Genomic DNA, 25,410 nt, shown 5'->3' on the forward strand with positions numbered 1-25,410 from the left:
AGCAGCCAATGAATACTCAGCAGTTCGCATTTATCCAAAAAAACTACAAATCCAGAAGTCAATGCGCGGGGCGAAGAGCTCAGGCGCCAATTGGGACTGGTGGGCCCGCCCCTAGACGCGGAACTTCATTTCCCAGGCGTCCCCGGGGCACTTCGATTTTTTCGCGGATCGTGCAGGCGTTCTCCTCCCGCCCCTTGCTCACTGTCCTCGCGCCAAGTAGGCGCGCGCGCGCGCGGTGCACGTAGCGCGGGAGTGACGCATAATATGTGGGCCGCTGTGGAGCCGTGGTCGCGCTGTGTGTGTGTGTGAGTGAAGAGTGAGTGCGGGACCTGAGGCTGTGTGTGTGAACTGTGGCCACTGGCGGGGTCGGGGGGGGGGGCAGTGGCGGAGCCGCCTCGGACAGTAAGTGGGAAATGGAGGGAGGAGACTCTACGGGAGGGGCGCGAGGAAGCAGGGCGCTCGGCTAGCCGGGCGGCAGAGTGGGCGCCGGGCTGGGGGAGGGGCGGCACCTGCTTGGGCCGCCGGCGAGGAGGGGGCGGGCCGGTCAGCCGGGAGGCTGGGCCCGGGGCCTGACAGGACTTTTCCTCCTCCTGATTCTTGTCCCGGGGGCGGGGCCTCCACGTTTTTCCTCCACTCCCCACGAGAAGCTTCCCGAGAGTAACTCTTCCGCCCGGAGTGGGGGGGCGGGGTGTGTCCGCCCCTACCTGGAGGGAGGGGCGTATTTCATATACCTTGTCATCTTTTCCCTTCCAATCCTCCTAGTCTCTGTTCCGTACGGGCTTGGGGGGCTCCATCTTCCGTACTATACGGCGGGCCCCTTCACGGACTGTGTCTCCGCCTCCAGCTCCAGTCACCTGGGCGGGCTCTCCCGTCTCTCGGCCTCGTGCCACCTCTCCCTGCACCCGCCCGGCTCTTGGACCTTGCGACGGGGGCGGAGCTTTCTGGTCACGCCTCTCATACCGATGAAGAAGGGAAGGGTTGGAAAGAGATGCGCGGGTCCCGCAGCCTGGAGTCAAACCTCAGAGTGCCCGCCAAACTTCCCGGGAGTCTGTTTCCGGGGCTTATTAGTCGTTTTCAGCTGGGGTTTCAGAAGCGTTTGCTTCACAACTTCACTTCCTAGACGGTTTTCTGTCTGGCTTCCTCTTACTGCAGTGGCAGCGCTCTGGTTTTCCATTTGTTGAGGAAATAGTTTTGGAGTGTTTGTATTAGTTATTTTTGAGTCACAAATGACTCGTCCTTGGCCACGTCATGTTGGTCTCGGTTTTTCCTTACCCTGTTTTTTCGATGAAGCCTTTTAATTAGTCTTTAATTACACGTTTTAATTTTTTATGTTAGTAGCATCTTCCTGTTCAAAATGCATTGTTAATGTACAGAATGAGAGGTTAATTGGTAATATCCTGCATTTTCTTTTTCCAGCTTACTGGAGTTTGTTTACCTTTAATGTTTATGTAAGTGTGTATATTTAGACTTTAGGAATCGATTTAGTATTTTTCTTAATGATGTGAACATTTGGATTTTCTATATAGCAGTTATTCGTTACCCATTTTTGAGTAGGTATATATTTTTGGATGTTGAGATAATAGAGAATTTGGGGAATGCAGGGAAATCATTTTTTACTTAGTATTTCTTGGGTAGTTGCTGAGTACAGTGTTTTACTGTTCTGCCTATTATACAGTTTTCAAATTTTTTATTTTTATTCATTTATTTTTTGTAGAGACAGTAGTCTCACTGTGTTGCCCAGGCTGGTCTTGAATTCAAGTGATCCTCCCTTGTCAGCCTCCCAAAGTGTTGGAATTACAGGCATGAGCCACTACACCTGGACTATTTTTTTTAGATACAGGATCTTGCTCTGTAGCCTAGGCTGGAGTGCAGTGGTGTGATCATAACTCTTTTTTTTTTTTTTTTTTTTGAGACTGAGTCTCCCTCTGTTGCCCAGGCTGGAGTGCAGTGGTGCGATCTCGGCTCACTGCAAGCTCCGCCTCCTAGGTTCACGCCATTCTCCTGCCTCAGCCTCCTGAGTAGCTGGGATTACAAACGCCTGCCATCACGCCCGGCTAATTTTTTGTGTTTTTAGTATAGACAGGGTTTCAGTGTGTTAGTCAGGATGGTCTCGAGTGTGATCATAACTCATTGCAGCCTCTAACTCCTGGACTCAAAGGAGCCTGCTGCCTCAGCCTCCTGAGTAACTAGGACTGCAGGCACAGGCTACCATGATTGGGTAATTTTTAAATTTTTGTGTAGACTGTGTCTTGAAATGTTGCCCAACTGACCTCAAGTAATCCTCCCGACTTGGCCTCCCAAAGTGTTGGGATTATAGGCTTGAGCCACTGTGCCTGGCAAATTTTTAATTTTTTTTTTTTTTTTTGAGACGGAGTTTTGCCCTGTTGCCCAGGCTGGAGTGCAGTGGCGTAATCTCGGCTCACTGCAACCTCCGCCTCCCGAGTTCGAGTGATTCTCATGCCTCAGCCTCTGGAGTAGCTAGGGAGTACAGGTGTGTGCTACTGCGCCTGGCTAATTTTTAAATTTTTAGTAGAGATGCGGATTTGCCATTTTGGCCAGTCTGGTCTTGAACGTTGGCCTCAAGTAATCCACCTACTTCAGTCTCCCAAAGTGCTAGGATTACAGGCATGAGCCATTGTGCCTGGCAAACAATTGTTAATATTATGCCATGTTTTTTCTGTTTTTGTGTGTGGTATCTATGTATTGATTTGTGGAATACGCTAGCAGACACTTGTTAGGATAAGGAAATTTTACATAGGTATTTCTTGAGGCTTTATATTATCCCACCATGGGGACAATATTGTCATTTAACCCCGCACAACAACTGTTTCCATCTTACAGATAAGGAAATTGAGATTTGGAGAAGTTAAATAACCAAGACTTCACAGGTATGTCAGCAGAATTGGGATTTGAATCCTTGAAATCCTTTTTCTACCTAGTACTAGCTGGTCTTGGGGACCTCTCTGAGCTTGTTTCTTCATGTATAAAAAAGGGTAGGATGGTTGTGAAAATTCAGAATAATGTAAGTATAGTAAATTACTTAGCTCAATGTCTGTTCCATACTAGATATTCACTCATTGGTAACTATCGTGTCACCATTGGACAGACCATCATTTCTTCATAGCACTTAAAGAACTCACTTAAGAACTTGAGTAATGCACCCTCACTGTCTTGAGCATAACAAGGTGAAGATGACTGTTTTGTTGCTCTTGTTGCCCAAGCTGGAGTGTAGTGGTGCGATCTCGGCTCCCCACAGCCTCTGCCTCCTGGGTTCAAGTGATTCTCCTGCCTTAGCCTCCTGAGTAGCTGGGATTATAGGCGCGTGCCACCATGCCTGGCTAATTTTTTTTGTATTTTTAGTAGAGACGCAGTTTCACCATGTTGGCCAGGCTGGTCTCGAATTCCTGACCTTGTGATCCACCGGCCTTGGCCTCCCAAAGTGCTGGGATTACCAGGTGTGAGCCACTGTGCCCAGCCTAATTTTGTATTGTTAGTAGAGACGGAGTTTCTTCATGTTGGTCAGGCTGGTCTCAAACTCCCAACCTCAGGTGATCCGCCTGCCTTGGCCTCCCAAAGTGCTGGGATTACAGGCATGAGCCACCGTGCCCAGCCTTTTTTTTTTTTTTCTTGAGGCAAGGTCTCGCACTTTTGCTCTGGCTGGAGTACAGTGGTGCAGTCATGACTCACTGCAGCCTCCACCTCCTAGGCTCAAGCAGTTCTCTTGCTTTAGCCTCCCTGAGTAGCTGGGACTACAGGTTGCAGTGAGCCAAGATCGTGCCCCTGCACTCCACCTTGGGCAACAGAGCGAGATTCCGTCTCACAAAACAAAAAATCAAAAACAAAAAATAAACATTGAAGTAGGTACTACTATTACTAATTTTTAAATTTTTTTCATAGAGGCAGGATTTCACCATGTGTTGCCCAGGCTGGTCTCAAACTCCTGGGCTCAAGTGATCTGCCCACCTAGTTTTTCCAAAGTGCTGGGATTACAGGTGTGAGCCACCACATCCAGTTGCTGACTGCCTTCATTGATACTAAATTAATTCACATTGCTATTATTAAGTCTGTTATAAGTTTATATTTTCTTTTATTTATGTATTTAAATAATAGAGACAAGGTCTCACAGTTACCCAGGTTGGTCTCAAACCCCTGGGCTCAAGTGATCCTCCCACCTCAGCCTCCCAAAGTGCTGGCATTACAAATGTGAGCCACCACGCCTTGCCTTTATATTTTTTTATTCTTTATTATTATTAATATTTTTTTGAGATGGAGTTTTGCTCTTGTCACCCAGGCTGGAGTGCAGTGGTGCAATCTCAGCTCACTGCAACTTCTGCCTCCTGGGTTCAAGCGATTCTCCTGCCTCAGCCTCCCGAGTAGCTGGGATTACAGGCGCCTGCCACCACGTCTGGCTAATTTTTTATATTTCTAGTAGAGACGGGGTTTCATCATGTTGGCCAGACTGGTCTCGAACTCCTGACCTCAGATGATCCACCCACATCGACCTCCCAAAGTGCAGGGATTACAGGTGTGAGCCACCATGCCTGGCCTGTTTTTTATTATTTTTTTAAATAATAGAGACAAGGTCTCACTAAGGTTTATATCCTTGGGCAAATGATTATTCCCAAAGGTTTTTTTTTTTTTTTTTTTTGAGATGGAGTCTTGCTCTATCACCCAGGCTGGAGTACAGTGTCGCGATCTCGGCTCATTGCAAGCTGTGCCTCCCGGGTTCATGCCATTCTCCTGCCTCAGCCTCCTGAGTAGCTGGGACTACAGGCTCCTGCCACCGCGCCCGGCTCATTTTTTTGTATTTTTAGTAGAGATGGGGTTTCACCATGTTAGCCAGGATGGTCTCGATCTCCTGACCTCGTGATCCGCACCTCAGTCTCCCAAAGTGCTGGGATTACAGGCGTGAGCCACCACGCCTGGCCTTATTCCCAAAGTTATGATTATCTTCAGGCATAGATTAGTTGGAAGTTCTGAAAATGATACCAGAAGTATGTATGTTTCTAAGTTGAACTCTAAAATTTTAGTGTTTTAGACCAGGCATGGTGGCTCATGTGTACAATCCTAGTAATTTGGAAGGCCAAGTGGAAAGGGTTGCTTGAGCCCAGCAATTTGAGACCAGCCTGGGCAACATAGCAAGACCCTGTCTCGACAAAATAATAAATTAAAAAATGTAAAAAATATAAAATTTTAGTGTTTTAATGCCCTTGAATTCATCTTTATTAGAGGTAGTGTTTTTTTAAAAATCATGTCTTTATGTGCTCTAGTAAGCTAACTGCTTAAATTATGTAAGAAGCAGTCTCTTCTGGATCATTTCTTTTCTCATTAAAAAATTGTGGTATATTTACATAGCATAAAATTAACCACTATCCATTTTGAAGTGTACAACACAAATCAGTGGCATTTGTAGATTCACAGTGTTGTGCAACCGTTATCTCTTTCTAGTTCTAGACTGTTTTTATCACCTTAAAAGGAAACCTCATACCCGTTTAGCAGTCACTACCCATTTTCCCCCTTCTTCAAGCCCTTGGCAACTACTAGTTAGCTTTCTATATATTGGTTTACCTATTTCAAGGTTTTTTTTTTTTTTTTTTTTTTTTAAATAGACGGAATCTCTCTCTGTTGCCCAAGCTGGAGTGCAGTGGCATGATCTTGGCTCACTGCAACCTCCACCTCCCGGGTTCAAGCGATGCTTCTGCCTCAGCCTCCTGAGTAGCTGGGACTACAGGTGCACACCACCACGCCTGGCTAATTTTTGTACTTTTAGTAGAGATGGGGGTTTCACCATCTTGACCAGGCTGGTCTCGAACTCCGGACCTCGTGATCTACTCACCGTGGCCTCCAAAAGTGCTGGGATTACAGGCGTGAGCCACCGCGCCCAGCCTTCAGTGTTTTATATTAATAGAATCATACAATATATGCCCTTTTGTGTCTGGTTTCTTTCACTTACTGATTTCAAGGTTTTTCCACATCTGTAGCATGTTACTGCTTCATTCATTTCTATGGCTGAATATTCCATTGTATGAATATACCACATTTTGTTTATCTGTTCATCTGGTGATGGACTTTTTGGGTTGTTTCTACTTTTTGGCTATTGTAAATAATGCTACCCTGAACATTTGTGTATAAGTCTTTGTTTGAATTCCTTTTTTTTTTTTTTTCCTGAGATAGAGTTTTGCTCTTGTAGCCCATGCTGGAGTGCAGTGGTGTGACCTTGGCTAACTTCAACCTCTGCCTCCTGAGTTCAAGCGATTCTCCTGCCTCAGCCTCCCCAGTAGCTGGGATTACAGGCATGTGCCACCATGCCTGGTTAATTTTGTATTTTTAGTAGAGATGGGGTTTCTCCATGTTGGTGAGGCTGGTTTCGAACTCCTGACCTTAGGTAATCTGCCCACCTCAGCCTCCCAAAGTGCTGGGATTACAGGTGTGAGCCACCACACCCAGCCCTGTTTTCAGTTCTTTTGGGTATATATCTAGTAGTGAAATTGCTGGGTCGTATAGTAGTAATTCTACATGTGACGTAAAAAAAAAAAACCCTACAACTTTTTGAGAGAGTCCCAAACTGTTTTTTATTATAACTACTGTACTCTTACATTTCTACCAGCAATATGTGTTCCAGTTTCTTCACATGCTTGCCAATGCTTATATTTTCTCCTTTCTTAAACTATAGTCATCTTAGTAGGTGAGAGGTGATATCTCATTGTGGTTTTGATTTGCAGTTCCCTAATGACTGATGTTGAGTATCTTTCATGTGTTTCTCGGCCGTTCTTTTTTTTTTTTTTTTTTTAAGACAGAGTCTCACCCTTTTGCCCAGGCTGGTGTGCAGTGGGCAACCTCCGTCCCCTCCAAGTTCAAGTGATTCTCCTGCCTCAGCCTCCTGAGTAGCTGGGATTACAGGTGCCCACCACCATGCCCGGCTATTTTTTGTATTTTTAGTAGAGATGGGTTTCAACTTGTTGGCCGTGCTTGTCTCAAACTCCTGACCTCAGGTGATCTGGCCAAAGTGTTGGGATTATAGGCATGAGCCAAAGCGCTTGGTCCATTTTTGCATATACTGTGAGGCAAAGATCCAGCTTCACTGTTTTGTATGATAATATCCAATTGTCTCAGCACTATTTTTTTTTTTTTAAGATGAGTCTTGCTCTGTCACCAGACTGGAGTCCAGTGGCACAGTCTCAGCTCACTGCAACCTCTGCCTCCCAGATTCAAGCAATTCCCCTCCCTCAGCCCCCTAGTAGCTGGGACTACAGGCGTGTGCCACCACACCTGACTAATTTTTTGTATTTTAGTGGAGATGGGGTTTCACCATGTTGGCCAGGATGGTCTCGATCTCCTGACCTCCTGATCTGCCCACCTCAGCCTCCCACAATGCTGGGATTACAGGCCGCCTGAGCCACCGCGCCCAGCCTCATCGTACTTTTTTTTGTGTGTTTTTTTTTTTTTTTTTTTTTTGAGACAGAGTCTCGCTCTGTCGCCCAGGCTGGAGGGCAGTGGCTCTATCTCGGCTCACCGCAACCTCAGCCTCCTGGCTTCAAGCAGTTCTCCTGCCTCAGCCCCGTGAGTAGCTGGGGTTACACGTGCGCCACCACCCCCCAGCTAATTTTTGTATTTTAGTAGAGATAGGGTTTCACCATGTTGGACAGTTTGGTCTCGAACTCCTGCTCAAGTGATCTGCCTGTCTTGGCCTCCCAAAGTGCTGGGATTACAGGCATGAGCCGCTGTGCCCGGGCAGCATTACTTATTGAAAATACTTTTTTCCTATTGAGTGGTCTTGGTACCCTTATTGAAAATTGATCATAAATGTGAGTGCTTATTGCTGGATTATCAATTCTATTGTATTTGTCTATACATTGATCCTTATGTCAGTGCCATGCTATTCCATTTACTATAGTTTTGTAGCAAGTTTTGAAATCAGAAGTGTGATTTTTCCAACTTTTTTTTTTTTTTTTTGAGACGGAGTCTCAGTCTGTTGCTTTGCTGGAGTGCAGTGACACAATCTTGGCTCACTGCAGCCTCTGTCTTCTGGGTTCAAGTGATTCTCCTGCCTCAGCCTCCCGAGTAGCTGGGATTACAGGTACATACCAACACACCCAGCTAATTTTTTTATTTTTACTAGAGATGGGGTTTCACCATATTGCCCAGAATGGTCTCGATCTCTTGACCTCATGATCCACCTGCCTTGGCCTCCCAAAGTGCTGGGATTACAGGCGTGAGCCACCAAGCCTGTTCTGTCACTGGGATTTTGATAGCGATTGCATTTAATTTGTAGACCACGTTGTAGTGTATTACCATCTTGATACTAAGCTTTCTAATCCGTGAACACAGGATATCTTTTTGTTTATTTAAGTTATTTAAAATTTAGGTCATCATGAATTGACTCCAGCAATGTTTTGTAGTTTTCAGTATACAAGTCTTGTGTTTGTGCCTTTTTTGTTGTCGAGACAGGGTCCCACTGTGTCTTCCATGCTAGAGTGCAGTGGTATGATCTTGGCTCACTGCAGCCTCAACTTTCTGGGCTCAGGTGATTCTCCCACCTCAGCCTGCCGAGTAGCTGGGAGTACAGGTGCACATCTCGTACTGTTTCATACCATGCCTGGCTAATTTTTTGCCCTTTTTGTAAAGACTAGGTTTTGCCATGTTGCCCCAGCTGGACTTGAATTCCTGAGCTCGAGCAATCCACCCACCTTGGCCTCTTAAAGTTCTGGGATTAACAGGTGTGAGCCAACCTTCCCGGCCTTGTGCCTTTTAAATTAAATTTGTTTCTAACTATTTTGTATATTTTTGGTGCTATTGTAAATGAAATTGTTCTCTTTATTTTTTTTTTAATTTTTTTTATTTTTTGAGACGGAGTCTCGCTCTGTCGCCCAGGCTGGAGTGCGGTGGCGTGATCTCAGCTCACTGCAAGCTCCGCCTCCCAGGTTTACGCCATTCTCCTGCCTCAGCCTCCCGAGTAGCTGGGACTACAGTCACCCGCCACCTCGTCCGGCTAGTTTTTTGTATTTTTTTTTTTTTTTTGAGACGGAGTCTTGCTCTGTCGCCCAGGCTGGAGTGCAGTGGCTGGATCTCAGCTCACTGCAACCTCCGCCTCCTGGGTTCATGCCATTCTCCTGCCTCAGCCTCCCGAGTAGCTGGGACCACAGGCGCCGGCCACCTCGCCCGGCTAATTTTTTGTATTTTTAGTAGAGACGAGGTTTCACCGTGTTAGCCAGGATGGTCTCGATCTCCTGACCTCGTGATCCGCCCGTCTCGGCCTCCCAAAGTGCTGGGATTACAGGCTTGAGCCACCGCGCCCGGCCAGTTTTTTGTATTTTTTAGTAGAGACGGGGTTTCACCGTGTTAGCCAGGATGGTCTCAATCTCCTGACCTTGTGATCCGCCCGTCTCGGCCTCCCAAAGTGCTGGGATTACCGGCTTGAGCCACAGCGCCCGGCCTGTTCTCTAATTGTTCTTGGCTAGTGTTTAGCAGTACAATTGATTTTTGCGTGTTGCTCTCGTACCCTACAACTTTGCTGCATTCATTTATTCTAATAATTTTTATGTGGATTCTTCAGGATTTTCTGTATATGGATTATGTCATCTGGGAATAAAGATAATTTTGCTTCTTTCTTTTCCACTTGGAATACCATTCACACACACACACACACACACACACACACACAGAGACACATACAGACTTTTTTTTTTCTTTTGAGACGGAGTCTTGCCTGTCACCTGGGCTGGATTGCAGTGGTGCAATCTCGGCTTACTGCAACCTCCATCCGCTCCTGGGTTCAAGCCATTTTCCTGCCTCAGCCTCCCCTGTAGCTGGGAATTACAGGTGCACACCACCATGCCCAGCTAATTTTTGTAATTTTAGTATAGACTGGGTTTCACCATGTTGGCCAGGCTGATCTTGAACTCCTGACCTCATGATCCACCCGCTTTGGCCTTCCAAAGTTCTGAGATTACAGGCATGAGCCACCGTGCCCAGCCTATATTTCTTTTTCTTGCCTAATTACTCTGGCTAGGACCCTAGTAGAGTGTAGTTTTTTTGTTTTGTTTTTTGAGACGGAGTCTCACTCTGTCGGCCAGGCTGGACTGCAGTGGCACAATTGTGGCTCATTGCAATGTCTGCCTCTTCAGTTCAAGCAATTCTCATGCCTCAGCCTCATGATCTGGGATTACAGGTGTGCCCCATCATACCCTGCTAATTTTATATTTTTATTGGAGACGAGATTTCACCATGTTGGCCAGGCTGGTCTCAAACTCCTAGTCTCAAGTGATCCGCCTGCCTCGGCCTCCCAAAGTGCTGGGATTACAGGTGTGAGTCACCACGCCAGGCTGAGGAGTCCAGTATAGTGTTTTAATAGAAGTGGCAAAGGCAGACATTCTTGTCTTGTTTCTGATTTTTGGGGCCAAGCTTTCAGTCTTTCACCGTTGAGTATAATGTTAGTTGTGGGTTGTTCAGAATCCCCTTTATCATGTTGTAGAAGGTCTCTTCTGTTCCTAGTTTATTGAGTGTTACCTTCCCCCCTGCCCCCCCCGTGCCGAGATGGAGTCTCGCTCTGTTGCCCAGGCTGGAGTGCAGTGGCATGATCTCGGATCACTGCAACCTCTGCTTCCCCGGTTCAAGCAATTCTGCCTCAGCCTCCTGAGTAGCCGGGATGACAGGCGCACACCACCACCCCCAGATAATTTTTTTTTTTTTTTTTTTTTTTTGACGAAGTCTTGCTCTGTCACCGAGGCTGGAGTGCAGTGGTGCGATCTTGGCTCACTGCAACCTCTGCCTTCTGGGTTCAAGCGATTCTCCTGCCTCAGCCTTCCAAGTAGCTGGGATTACAGGCGCATGCCACCATGCCTGGCTAATTTTTGTGTTTTTAGTAGAGATAGCGTTTCACCATGTTGGCCAGGGTGGTCTGGAACTCCTGAACTCAGGTGATCTGCCCGCCTTGACCTCCCAAACTTCTGGCGTGAGCCACCATACCAGTCCTAACTTTTGTATTTTTAGTAGAGACAGGGTTTCACCATGTTGACCAGGTTGGTCTCGAACTCCTGACCTGATGATCCACCTGCTTTGGCCTCCCAAAGTGCTGGGATTACAGGCGTGAGCCACGTGCCCGGCCTTAATTTTCTTAATACACTGTTGGATTCTGTTTGCTAGTATTTTGTTGAGGATTTTTGTGTGTACGGTCATAAAGGATATCCGGCTGTGGCTTTCTTTTTTTGTGATATCTTTATTTGGCTTTGGTGTCAGTGATGATGGCTTCATGGGTGAATTAGGAAGTATCTTTCCTCGTCAGGTTTTGGAGAAGTTTGAGAAGGATTGGTGTTAATTCTTCTTTAAATGTTTGGTAGGCCTGGTGCAGTGGCTCACGCCTGTAATGCCAGCATTTTGGGATGCCGAGGCGGGCGGATTGCCTGAGGTCAGGAGTTCAAGACCAGCCTGGCCAACATGGTGAAGCCCCCCCGTTCTCTACTAAAAATACAAAAATTAGCTGCGCATGGTGGCACATGCCTGTAGTCCCAGCTACTCGGGAGGCTGAGGTAGGAGAATCGCTTGAACCCGGGAGGTGGAGGTTGCAGTGAGCCAAGATCACACCTCTGCACTCCAGCCTGGGCGACAGAGCAAGACTCCGTCTCCAAAAAAAAAAAAAAAAAAAAAAAGTTTGATAGGCTGGGCATGGTGGTTCATCCCTGTAATCCTAGCACTTTGGGAGACTGAGGCAGGAATATTGCTTGAGCCCAGGAGTTCAAGACCAACCTAGGCAACATGGGAGGGAGACCCCGTCTTTAAAAAAGAAAAAAAGAGGAGAGAGAGAGAAAAAGGAGAGAGAGAGAGAAAGAGCAGAGAGGAAAGAGGAGAAAGAAAGAATTGGTTAAATTGTTGCCACGTTCTACCAGCCTGGCTAGTACTCTTCAGGATTATCAAGGTCATATAAAACAAAGACAAGCCCCCAAACTATCCATCATAGCCCAGAGGACACTAGATAGACATGACAGCTGAATGCAGTGTATCCTAGATGTATCCTAGATGGAACAAAGCACATGATTTGAAAAATGGTGAAATCTGAATCAGGTCTGGAGCTTAGTTAATGTAACAATGCTGGTTTCTTAATTTTGACAGTGTACCACTATAAGGTGGTAACATTAGTGAAAATTGAACTGGGTGAGAGGTATGTGGGAACACTGTTATCTTTGCAGCTTTTCTGTGTATCTAAAATTACTCCAAATAAAAAGTTTGTTTTGGCTGGGTGCAGTGGCTCACGCCTATAATCCCAGCACTTTGGGAGGCCGCGGTGGGCAGATCATGAGGTCAAGAGATTGAGACCAGCCTGTCCAACATGATGAAACCCTGTCTCTACTAAAAATACAAAAATTAGCTGGATGTGGTGTCGCGCGCCTGTAATCCCAGCTACTTCGGAGGCTGGGGTGCGAGAATCGCTTGAATCTGGGATATGGAGGTTATAGTGAGCCGAGATTGTGCCACTGCACTCCAGCCTGGTGACAGAGTGAGACTCTGTCTTAAAAAAAAAAAAAAAAAGAAAATGTGTTTTAAAAATACATATATCAAGGCCGGGCACAGTGGCTCACACCTGTAAATCCAGCACTTTGGGACCGAGGTGGGAGGATCCCTTGACCCAGGTGGTTGAGGCTGTGGTGAGCTAGGACTGCGCTACTGCACTCAAGCCTGGGAGGCAGAGTGAGACCCTTAAAAAAAAAATGTGTCAGACATGGTTTTCATGGCTGTAACCCCAGTACTTTGGGAGGCCTAGGCGGGCAGATCATGAGGTCAGGAGATTGAGACCATCCTGGCTAACATGGTGAAACCCTGTCTCTCCTAAAAATACAAAAAATTAGCCAGGTGTGGTGGCACGAGCCTGTAGTCCTAGCTACTCGGGAGGCTGAGGCAGGAAAATGACTTGAACCCAGCGGGTGGAGGTTGCAGTGAGCCGAGATTGCGCCACTGCGCTCCAGCCTGATGACAGAGCGAAACTCCACCTCAAAACAGAAAAAAAAAAAAAAAAAACTTTTTGATTTTGTTCAGTTTTGGGGGTGGGGCAGATATTTTCCTTTGGAGTTATGTGTAACCCAGGTGACGTGAATCACTACTACTGGAATTGCATCTACTTGATTAAAACACAAATATTATTTGCGTTTTACAATGCAGTGCAATAATGCAATGCAATAATGATATCATCTTTTACATGTATTTTATTTGGTTTTATAATAGATATCTTTAGAAGTGTTCATTTTAGATCAGCTAGTAATTCCTTTGTGATGTGAAACTTTTTATGGAATGGTTGCTATTTCTGAGAAGATAATGCATTTTGCTTGGCAGAATATGACATTTTGATTTTAAGGCTACTTTTATAAGGAAGTTGATGCTATAACCTGTCAGATGTTTGCGTCTCATTTATCCCTTTTGGATCCCCTTGTAAGCCTCTTGCATGTGGGTGTCTTATTTGGACCTCCAAAGCCCACCTCAGCTCCCTGCCCTTCTGCATTCCTAGTTTGACCACTCAACCCAACCAACCTTCTCTGCCTCTCTTCCAACGTCTTCTTTCCAGGAAATCAGCTGTGAGAGAGGTTAGGAATCTTGAAGGATAAATGAGTTTATAGTGTTCCTTCTCCACTTTCATGCTGGCAATAGGGTCCATTTCATTTCTTGGCCTTCTCCTTAAGAATGAATGGAGCTGGGCATGGTGAGTCATGCCTGTAATCCCAGCACTTTGGGAGGCTGAGGTGGGCGGATCACCTGAGGTCAGGAGTTCGAGACCAGCCTGACCAACATGGTGAAACCCTGTTTCTACTAAAAATACAAAAATTAGCTGAGCATGGTGGTGCATGCCTGTAATCCTAGCTACTTGGGAGGCCGAGGCAGGAGAATCACTTGAACCCGGGAGGCGGAGGTTGCAGTGAGCCGAGATCATGTCATTGCACTCCAACCTGGGCAATAAGAGTGAAACTCTGTCTCAAAAAAAACAAAAACAAAAACAACGGAGTTCGAGACTAGCCTGGCCAACGTGGTAAAACTGCGTCTCTACTAAATATACAAAAATTAGCCAGGTGTGGTGGTGGGCACCTGTAATTCCAGCTATTCGGGAGGCTGAGGCAGGAGAATTGCTTGAACCCGGAAGGTGGAGGTTTCAGTGAGCCGAGATTGTGCCATTGCACTCCAGCCTGGGTGACAGAGTGAGACTCTGTCTCAAAATCAAAAAACAAAACAAAACAAAAAAACAAAAACCGGAGTGTGCCATTTATCTTTGATAGAACTTCCCTCAAAGAACTAACGAGCAAATATTTTTAGGAGTAGTTTTAGCCACATTTTGTACTTAAAAAAATGTAAGCACAAACCTCAGAGATCTAGGCTTGGGATTATTGTATAACAGGTAGGCATTAGGTAAATTTATTTTTTTTTTCTTTTTCTTTTTGAGACACAGTCTTGCTCTGTCGCCCAAGCTGGAGTGCAGTGGCATGATCTTGGCTCACTGCAATCTCTGCCTCCTAGGTTCAAGTGATTCTCCTGCCTCAGCCTCCCAAGTAGTTGGGATTACAGTCACCTGCCACCACACCCAGCTACTTTTTGTATTTTTAGTAGAGACAGGTTTTCACCATGTTGGCCAGGCTGTTCCCGAACTCCTGACCTCAGATGATCCACCTGCCCCAGCCTCCCAGAGTGCTGGGATTATAGGCATGAGCCACCATGCCTGGCAGTAAATGCATTTTTGATGAGGGAAAGGTACCATAATCTTTTGTCTGATTTTCAAAGGGGCTCCTCAAAAGGTTAAGAGTCACTGTTTTGATCCAGCTTCTTGCCTCATTTGACAGTTGAAGCTGAGGCTGAGAAAGGTGAAAGTACTTGTTCATCATGACTGAATGGGTATCTAGGCTTGATGAGTATCCCGAGTTTTCCGCTGTACCACAAATCCAAAGGTTTCAAGGGGTTAAATTAAAATTTCCCTTTTTAATTATTTCTCTTACTTTCTCATCCCTTTTCTACCCCTTCTTCACTTTTATTTGCTTGTGTTCACTTATTGGTTGTTTTTTTAATTTTTATTTTTGCTTCCTTAGGCAAAGCCATGACTACAGTAGTGGTACATGTGGACTCCAAAGCTGAGCTCACTACCCTGCTGGAGCAGTGGGAAAAGGAACATGGCAGTGGGCAGGACATGGTACCTATCCTTACCAGGTATGAATACTTTTTTTAAAACCTAGTTTAATAAAAAACCTCAGACACAACTCATATGCTGGATTTCTTGATACACACACATACACACACACACACAAGCTAGTTTAAAAGAAGCAAAAATTGGTTTGGAGAATAGCATAGGAACATTTTCACCTAGACTGTAAATTCTAAATCAATTTTTTTCTTTCCTCAGATTTAGTCTTTATTTCTCTACTTCCTGAAGCTGTTTAATTTTCTTAATTTAATTTTTTTTTTTTTTTTTTAGACAGAGTTCTGCTCTGTTGCCCAGGCTGGAGTACAGTGGCGTGATCTTGGCTCACTGCAACCTCTGCCTCCCGGGTTCAAGCGATTCTCCTGCCTCAGCCTCCTGAGTAGCTGGGATTATAGGCTCCCACCACCATGCCCGGCTAATTTTTCTGTTTTTTAGTAGAGACAGGGTTTCACCACGTTGGTCAGGCTGGTCTTGAACTCCTCATCTTCGGTGATCCACCCGCCTTGGACTCCTCCCAAAGTGAGTGCTGGGATTATAGGCATGAGCCGCCGCGCCTGGCCTTTTTTTTTTTCTTCAAACGGAGTTTCGCTCTTGTTGCCCAGGCTAGAGTGCAATGGCATGATCTCGACTCACTGCAACCTCCGCCTCCGGGGTTCAAGTGATTCTCCTGCTTCAGCCTCCTAAGTAGCTGGGATTACAGGCCTCTGCTATCATGCCCAGCTAAGTTTTGTATCTTTTTAGTAGAGGCAGGGTTTCACCATGTTGGCCAGGCTGGTCTTGAACTCCTGAGCTCAGGTGATCCACCTACCTCGGCCTGCCAAAGTGCTGGGATTACAGGTGTGAGCCACCATGCCCGGCCTATTTTTAAATTAGAAAAATAAAAATAAAAAAAATTTGACTCATTTCGTAACTGTTTGGTGAATGTATCTTTTTGTTTTTTTGAGACGGAGCATCGCACTGTCTCCTGGGCTGGAGTGCAATGGCGCAATCTTGGCTCACTGCAACCTCCGCCTCCCGGGTTCAAGCGATTCTTCTGCCTCAGCCTCCTGAGTAGCTGGGATTATAGGTGTGCGCCACCACATCCGGCTAATTTTTTGTATTTTTAGTAGAGACGGGGTTTCACCATGTTGGCCAGCCTGGTTTTGAACTCCTGAGTTCAGGTGATTTACCTGCCTCGGCCTCCCAGAGTGCTGGGATTACAGGTGTGAGCCACCGCACCCGTCCTGGTGAATATATCTTTACCTGGCTCTTCTGGCCCCGTTTTTTTGGAGACAGGGTCTCACTCTGTTGCCAGGCTGTAGTGGCATAATCTCAGCTCACTGCAGCCTTGATCTCCTGGGCTCCAGCCATCTTCTTACCTCAGACTCCATACTAGATGAGACCACAGGTGTGCACCACCACACCTGACTAATTTTTAAATTTTTTGTAGAGGGAGGGTCCCCCTGTGTTACCCAGTCTGGTCTTGAACATCTGGGCTCAAGCAGTCCTGTCTCAGCCTCCCAAAGTGCTGGGATTACAGGCGAAACCACTGTGCTGGCCTACTGGATACCTGGCCACAGATACCTGAAACAGACTATGTCCAAAATTGAGCTTATCATCCTCATTTCTGTGTACCTTCTCATTTATTCATAACTTAACACTTTTTTTATTCCCTACTTAGTTTTAAACTAAATGATTTTAAACTGAAAAACTTTTTTTTGTTTTTATTTTTTATTTTTTGGGGGGATGGAGTCTCACTCTGTTGCCTAGGCTGGAGTGCAGTGGCATGATCTCAGCTCACCACAACATCCACCTCCCGGGTTCAAGGAATTCTCCCTGCCTCAGCCTCCTGAGTAGCTGGGATTACAGGTGCCTGCCACGACGCCGGCTAATTTTTGTATTTTTAGCAGAGGTGGGGTTTTGCCATGTTGGCCAGGCTGTTCTCAAACTCCTGACCTCAAGCGACCTGATTGCCTCGGCCTCCCAAAGTGCTGGGATTACAGGTGTGAGCCACTATGCCTGGCCTATTTTTACTTTTATTTTTTTTTTGAGACGGAGTCTTGCTCTCTGCCCCAGGCAGTGGTGCGATCTTGGCTCACTGCAACCCCCACCTCCTAGGTTCAAGTAATTCTCCTGCCTCAGCCTTTGGAGTAGCTGGAATTACAGGCATGAGCCACCATGCTTGGCTAATCTTTCTGTATTTTTTTTTATTAGAGACAGGGTTTTGCTGTGTTGGCCAGGCTGGTCTTGAACTCCTGACCACAGGTGATCCGCCCACCTCGGGCTCGCAAAGTGCTGGGATTATAGAAGTGAGCCATTGCGCCTGGCCTTTGTTAGGTATTGCTCATGTGGACTGGCCCATTAAGCAGTGTGCCTTATAAGTTTGTCTCCAGTTTACCCTCTTTTAATACATCCTCCCCCTTGCAGAAAGATTCCTTTTTCTCATACACAAATATGATTTTCCTACATTCATTCATAATTCTTCTCTGGCTTCCTTTTTCCTACAGAGTAAAATGTGAAGTTTTTAGTGTGGCCTATGAGGCCATTTATAATGTGGCTCACTTTTATAATATTGTAGTTCTTTCTCTATAAAAAGTAAGAAATTGCCGGGCGCAGTGGCTCAAGCCTGTAATCCCAGCACTTTGGAAGGCCGAGACGGGCGGATCACAAGGTCAGGAGATCAGAGACCATCCTGGCTAACATGGTGAAACCCCGTCTCTACTAAAAAATACAAAAAAGGAGCCGGGCGAGGTGGCGGGCGCCTGTAGTCCCAGCTACTCCGGAGGCTGAGGCAGGAGAATGGCGTAAACCCGGGGGGCGGAGCTTGCAGTGAGCTGAGATCCGGCCACTGCACTCCAGCCTGGGCGACAGAGCGAGACTCTGTCTCAAAAAAAAAAAAAAAAGAAATCAATGCGTAAAAAGTTGTTTTCACAGCTATGATATTGGGGATGGGATGTTGAGGATTCCCACGTTCCAGTGACCTTCTCCTTAGAAAACCCATGAGCACCTCTACCCAGCCTTTACTTTCCTCTCTTTCTACCTTAACACATTTTTTAAAATAAAGTTATGTACCACACAGTTATTAAGTACCAGGTAGTGGGTAAATCATTATTTGAGGAGACACCAATAAAAAGACATAGTATCTGCTTTCAAGAATTTTACAATTTAGTGAGGAAACACGTGAAAAAAACAATTATAGTGTGGTATAATGGTGGAAAATAAAAATACGTACACGTGAATGATAAGAGTATCAAAACAAATCAAGGGGTGCTGGGTTTGGTGCCTCACACCTGTAATCCCAGCCTGTTATAAATGGCGTCACAACATAAACAGCCCCATAGGATGAGAAAAAGAAGGATGGCGTCTTTTTTCTCCCTCGTAGTATTAGTCTCTTTCTGTAAGTATTAACTTTGTTTTTTTTTTTTTTTTTTTGAGATGAAATCTAGCTCTGTCGCCCAGGCTGGAGTGCAGTGGCACAGTCTCGGCTCACTGCAACCTCTGCCTCCTGGGTTCAAGCGATTCTCCTGCCTCAGCCTCCCGAGTCGCTGGGATTACAGGCGCCCACCACCACACCCAGCTTATTTTTGTATTTTCAGTAGCGATGGGGTTTCACTGTGTTGGCCAGGCTGGTCTTGAACTCCTGACCTCGTAATCTGCCCGCCTCGGCCTCCCAAAGTGCTGAGATTACAAGCGTGAGCCACTGCACCCGGCCGGATTAATGTATTTTTAATGTCTATGTGCGTTTACACTTGATATTTCTTTGGCCTGAAATGCCTTTCCTTGGCATGTCTGCATTGGCAGGCCTAGTCCTTACAAGAAGTAGTTCAAGAATCGTGTCTGTAAAACCTTCACTGACTGACTTCCATAGGTAGGTTTGGGCTCCCCATCATTAAACAAAAAAATTTTTTTTTTTTTTTTTTTTTTTTTTAGTGACAGGGTCTCACTATGTCACCCAGGATGAAGTGCACTGGTGTGATTATAGCTCACTGCTAAATTTTTATTTTTTAATTTTTTTGTGTGAGACAGGGTTTCACTAGGTTGCTTAGGCTGTTCTCAAACTCCTCACTTCAAACATTCCTTCTGTGTTGTCTCCCAAAGTGCTGGGATTACAGGTGTGAACCACCATACCGGCCACCACTTTGTTTTAATACTCCCATCATTCATATGTATGTATTTTAATTTTCACCCATTATGCCACGTTGTTTTATATATGTATGTATATATATATATATATATGTATATTTTTTTTTTTTTTGAGACAGGATCTCACCCTGTCACCCGGGCTGGAGTGCAGTGGCGTGATCTTGGCTTACTGCAAGCTCTGCCTCCCAGATTCACACCATTCTCCTGCGTCAGCTGCCCGAGTAGCTGGGACTACAGGTGCCCGCCACCATGCCCGGCTAATTTTTTATGTTTTTTGGTAAAGATGGGGTCTCAGGTTTCACCGTGTTAGCCAGGATGGTTTCAGTCTCTTGACCTTGTGGTCCTCCTGCCTCAGCCTCCCAAAGTGCTGGGATTATAGGCATGAGCCACTGTACCCAGCTATAATTGTTTTTTTTATATGTCTCTTCACTAAATTGTAAGCTTCTTGAAGGCAGAGACTATGTCCTCTTTTTTTTGTTTTGTTTTGTTTTGTTTTTGAGACAGGATCTCCCTCTGTTGCCCAGGCTGGAGTGTAGTGGTGTGATTTCGGGTCACTGCAACCTCAACTTCCTGGGCTTAGTTGATTCTCCCACCTGAGCTTCTTGAGTGGCTGTGACTACAGGCACACACCACCCTGCCTGGTTAAATTTTTGTATTTTTAGTAGAGATAGGTTTCATTATGTTGCCCAGACTGGTCTTGAACACCTGGACTCAAGCAGTCCACCTGCCTCGGCCTCCCAAAGTGCTGAGATTACAGGCGTGAGCCACCATGCCTGGCCTACGACTATGTTTTTTTATTGGTGTCTCCTGAAATGATGGTTTGTCCACTGCCTGGTTCATAATAACCGTATGGTGTATAATTTTATTTAATAAATGTGTCAAGATGGAGAAAAAGTGAAAAGTAAAGGCTGGGGAGAGGTGCTCATGAGTTTTCTAAGGGGAAGGTCACTGGAATGTGGGGACCTTCTTAAGGTGGTCCCCTTAAAAGGCCCATCTTAAGGCCCCTAAAAAGGCCCATCTTAATTTAAAAACAAAACAAAAAAAGAGCCCATCTAAAGGCCCCTAAAAACAAAACAAAAAAAAGGCCCATCTAAAGGCCCCTAAAAAGGCCCATCTTAATTTAAAAACAAAACAAAAAAAGAATAATTAAACATCAGCTATTAAACAAGATAGTTGAAATGCAGCCACAGTGAATTAGAGAATCTAAATATTGTACTGTTAACATGTGTATAATTTATGTAACTGTGAAAGGAGGAGAGTGTTGTTAATGAAGATGGTTATGTGGATTCATTCACTTGCTCAAGAAATATTCTTTGAACACTTATACTAAAAGTACTTAATGTTTTTATTTTCAACATTATTCTACATTATCATATTTTATCCTCAACTTTTTCACTTTGCTATGCTCTTCAGCAATGCAAAACCTAAAATTTGTTTGGACAGAGGGGTACTGTCCTCAAGGAGATAACTACCTGGGAAGCAACTAAGACTAACAGAGGCCTGGCATGGTGGCTCATACTTGTTACCCTAGCAGTTTGGGAGGCCAAGGCAGGTGAATTGCTTGAGCCCAGGAGCTCAAAACCAACCTGCCCAACGTGGTGAGACTCTTGTCTCTACAAAAAATGCAGAAATTAGCCAGGCGTGGTGGCACATGCCTATAGTCTCAGCTACTCAGGAGGCTGAGGTAGGAGGATTGCTTGAGCCAGGTAGGTCGAGGCTGCAGTGAGCTGAGATTGTGCCACTACGCTCCAGCCCGGGCAACAGAGACTCTTCTCAACAACAACAACAACAACAAAAACTAACAGATAAGGAGCAATGCATAGTAGCACAAAATAGTATATAATAATGAAGTGCCAAATCAGGCAGTATGGTGGTCTGGGGTGTGTGTGTGTGTGTGTGTGTGTGTGTGTGTATGTATAAAACACACCTACTGGAATGGGAAGGTTTATAAGTATTAAAGGGGTTATCAGAATGGAAAGAAAATGAGTGAATCGGTTCAGTCCACTCAACAAATATTTGAGGACATTGTTTTGGTGTCAGAACTGTAAGAGGCACTTATCTGAACTTCCCCTTCCTCATTTGTCACTCAAAGTATCTCTGAAAGATACATCATTAAATGATAGACATTCTCAGATTTACTTGCAAAAAACTGCATAGTGAGGCAGTGGAAACTTAGGTTAGAATCCTGGGTTTTGACTTCAATTCCAATGTTTTTTTTTTTTCCCCCGAGGCTGGAGTATAGTGTTGTGATCATAGCTCACTGCAGTCTCAACCTCCTGGACTCAAGTAATCTTCCCACCTCAGCCCTCTGAGTGGCTGGGGCACATGCTACCATGCTCCACTAATTTTTTTTTTTTTTTGTAGAGACGGGATTTTGCCAGGTTGCCCAGGCTGGTCAGTTTATTTTATTTTAATCGGGGGCAACTTCCCTCCTTCACCAAATTGCGGGTCTGTTTACTGGATATTTTCTAAAATAGTTTTAGGGTTTTGTTTTTTGTTTTCTTCCCTCATCTGGCTGCAGGTTTGGGTGTTTTAGTGTATTCCATGAAAAGCAAATGAATTTTAGACCTGCTTGCTTTTTTATTGACCATTATTTTTATGATGTTTTGACAGTTTCGTAAGAACAATGTATGTCATTTTGTAACTTGAATCATCCTTTTATTAGTTTTTGACTTGATTCTGCTGAAAGAGGCTGGCTTTGGGCCAAACTGTGTGAGTGGGCAATTTTTTTTAAAATTTTTTAAGTTTTTTTTTTTTTTTTTTTTTGAGATGGAGTCTCACTCTGTCGCCCAGGCTGGAGTGCAGTGGTGTTATCTTGGCTTACTGCAACCTCTGCCTCCCAGGTGCAAGCGATTCTCCTGCCTTAGTCTCCTGAGTAGCTGGGATTACAGGAACCCACCTCCACGCCCGGCTAATTTTTTGTATTTTTTTAATAGGTGGGATTTCACTATGTTTGCCAGGCTGGTCTTGTTTTTGAGACGGAGTCTGCTCTGTCGCCCAGGCTGGAGTGCAGTGGTGTGATCTCAGCTCACTGTAAGCTCCACCTCCCGGGTTCACGCTATTCTGCCTCAGCCTCCTCAGTAGCTGGGATTACAGGCACCCACCAACACGCCTGGCTAATTATTTTGTCTTTTTAGTAGAGACGGGGTTTCACCACGTTAGCCAGGATGGTCTTGATCTCCTGACCTCGTGATCCGCCCACCTATGCCTCCCAAAGTGCTGGGATTACTGCTGGCATGAGTCACCGTGCCCAGCTTTTTTTTTTTTTTTTTGATGTAATTTATATACTGTAAAGTACTCTGCTAGATGGATTTTTTTTTTTGTAAGACCATTATCGAGATTCAGTTACAGTAGAACTTGAGTACCAGATTGCACCCTCCTGCCTCATCCCAGTCAATAGCTACTCTAAAATAACTGGTTTTCCTATTTTTGATTCTCAGTTTTTTGTTTGTTTGTTTTGAGATGGAGTCTAACTCTGTCACCCAGGCTGGAGTGCAGTGGCTTGATCTTGGCTCACTGCAGTCTCTGCCTCCCTGGCTCAAGTGAGTCTCCTGCCTCAGCCTCCCCAGTAACTGGCATTATAGGTGCCCACCACCGTGCCTGGCTAATTTTCATATTTTAGTAGAGATGGGTTTTAGCCTGTTGGCCAGGCTGGTCTTGACCTCCTGACCTCAAGTGACCCACCTGCCTCAGCCTCCCAAAGTGCTGGGATTATAGGTGTGAGCCACTGCGCCTGGCCCAATTCTCAGTTTTTATAATGCCAATTACTCTTGGAAAATGAGAAGAGAAGACTAAACAGAAGGAAAAAACCCCACAATTAACACCTAAAGAGGTCTTACTTGTCAGGTTTTGTTCTAATTAACTTAAACCCAGGGAAACGCTAATGTAGAGACTTATCTTGAGGCACAGAGAGGTTACATAATTTACCCAGAGTGTCTCACACTGTGGAAGAGTTCAGATTTGAACCCTGAGAATCTGGCTCCAAAAGTCACTTTTATTATTTTTTTGGAGACATGGTGCAGCAATTTTTCTTCTTCTTCTTATTTTTTATTTATTTTTTGAGACGGAGTCTCCCTCTGTTGCCCGGGCTGGCATACAATGGCACAATCTCGGCTCACTACAAGCTCCGCCTCCCGGGTTCACGCCATTCTCCTGCCTCAGCTTCCCAAGTAGCTGGGACTACAGGTGCCTGCCACCATGCCTGGCTATTTTTTTGTATTTTTAGTAGAGATGGGGTTTCACCATGTTAACCAGGATGGTCTCAATCTCCTGACCTCGTGATCCTCCTGCCTCGGCCTCTCAAAGTGCTGGGATTACAGGCATGAGCCACCGCTCCCCACCCTGGAGTGCAGCAGTTTTATCATAGCTCACTGCAGCCTTGAATTCCTGGGCTCAAGCCTTCTTCCAGTCTCAGTCTCCTGAGTAGCAGGGACTATAGGATGTATTGCCACCATTCCTGGCTAATTTTTAAATTTTTAGAGGAGATGGGTGGGATTTCCCTACATTGCCCAGGCTGGTCTCTTAACTCCTTATCTCTAGTGATTTTCCCGCCTTGGCCTCCCAAAGTGCTGGGATTATAGGCATGAGCCACTGTGCCTGGCCCAGAGGCCATATTTTTAACGTCTCTGCTATATTGCTTAGTTTCAACTGAGGATACTAGTAGATCTTTTTGTTTTTTTTCTTTTTTGATACTAGTAGATCTTACAATATACAATTCTAAATATATTTTGTGAAGCTGAGGTGGAAGTATTGCTTGAGTCCAGGAGTTCAAGACCAGCCTGGGCAACATAGCAAGATACTGTCTGTATAAAAAATTAAAAAAAATAGCCAGGTATAAGGCCAGGCACAGTGGCTCACGCCTGTAATCACAGCACTTTGGGAAGCTGAGGCAGGTGGATCATGAGGTTAGGAGTTTGAGACCAGCCTGACCAACATGGTGAAACCCCATTTCTACTAAAAATACAAAAACTAGCTGGGCATGGTGGCATGTACCTATAACCCCAGCTACTCAGGAGGCTGAGGTAGGAGAATCGCTTGAACCTGGGAGGCGGAGGTTGCAGTGAGCCGAGATTGTGCCACTGCACTCCAGCCTGGGCGACAGAGCGAGACTCCGTCTCAAAAAAAAAAATCACCCACGTATGCTTATGCACACCAGTAGTCCTACCTACTTGGGAAGCTGACGCAGAAAGATTGTTTAAGCTCAGGAGTTTGAGGCTGCAGTGAGGTACGATTGTGCCACTGTGCCACTGTAGTCCAGCCTGAGAGACAGTGAGACCCTGTCTCTTAAAAAATAAATAAATAAATAAATAAAAACCATCACCAACAAAAAAAATATGTACATTATGTACATATACATTATTTTGTGTGATTGCCCTTTGTGTCAAAGAGAGGTTTCAGAGTTTAGAGGGAAAGGAAGAAAAAGCAGAAATACTTCTGAAGCTTGATTAGAGTGGACCAGTAATTTTTGCAGAGAGTTTAACTCTTTTATTTATTTATTTATTTTGAGACAGAGTTTTGCTCTTGTTGGCCAGGCTGGAGTGTGATGGCATGATCTCGGCTCACTTCAACCTCCGCCTCCCGAGTTCAAGCAATTCTCCTGCCTCAGCCTCCAGGTATTCACAGGCATGCACCACCATGCTTGGCTAATTTTTTGTATTTTTAGTGGAGACGAGGTTTCTCCATCTTGGTCAGGCTGATCTCAAACTCCCGACCTCAGGTGATCAGCCCGCCTTGGCCTCCCAAAGTGCTGGGATTACAGGCATGAGCCACCACACCAGCCAAGAGAGTTTAACTGTTAAGACTAGAAAGGGCTGGGCTCACACCTGTAATCCTAGCACTTTGGGAAACCAAGATGGGCGGATCGCCGGAGGTCAGGAGTTTGAGATCAGCCTGACTAACATGACAAAACCCTGTCTCTACTAAAAAAAAAAAAAAAAAAAAAAGTACAAAAATTAGCTGGGCATGGTGGCACATGCCTGTAATCCCAGCTACTTGGGAGTCTGAGGCAGGAGAATCGCTTGAACCCGGGAGGCGGAGGTAGCAGTGAGTCGACATCGCGCCATTGCACTCCAGCCTGGATGACAGAGCGAGACTCCATCTCAAAAAAAAAAAAAAAAAAAAAAAAA

At 45.3% G+C, this 25,410-nt stretch overlaps 1 protein-coding gene across 4 annotated transcripts in view; it reads left to right on the forward strand.

The window, feature by feature from the left end:
* The first annotated feature begins 259 nt into the window (after nt 1-259).
* The window catches only part of DCAF1 (DDB1 and CUL4 associated factor 1), a 102,806-nt gene continuing 77,655 nt past the window's right edge, over nt 260-25,410 (forward strand). For 2 of the 4 annotated variants that reach the window (XM_026448009.2, XM_026448010.2), the window contains exons 1-2: nt 260-402; nt 15,054-15,171. In XM_026448009.2, the coding sequence (XP_026303794.1) occupies nt 15,062-15,171 (110 nt within the window). In that variant the 5' untranslated portion in view covers nt 260-402; nt 15,054-15,061. Of the gene's footprint in view, nt 403-2,841; nt 2,889-5,700; nt 5,732-15,053; nt 15,172-25,410 lie in introns of those variants that run through there. The other 2 variants (XM_026448008.2, XM_023195527.2) reach the window with 2 other exon arrangements.

Source organism: Piliocolobus tephrosceles, chromosome 2, assembly GCF_002776525.5.
Source record: "Piliocolobus tephrosceles isolate RC106 chromosome 2, ASM277652v3, whole genome shotgun sequence".
NCBI classification, from domain to species: domain Eukaryota; kingdom Metazoa; phylum Chordata; class Mammalia; order Primates; family Cercopithecidae; genus Piliocolobus; species Piliocolobus tephrosceles.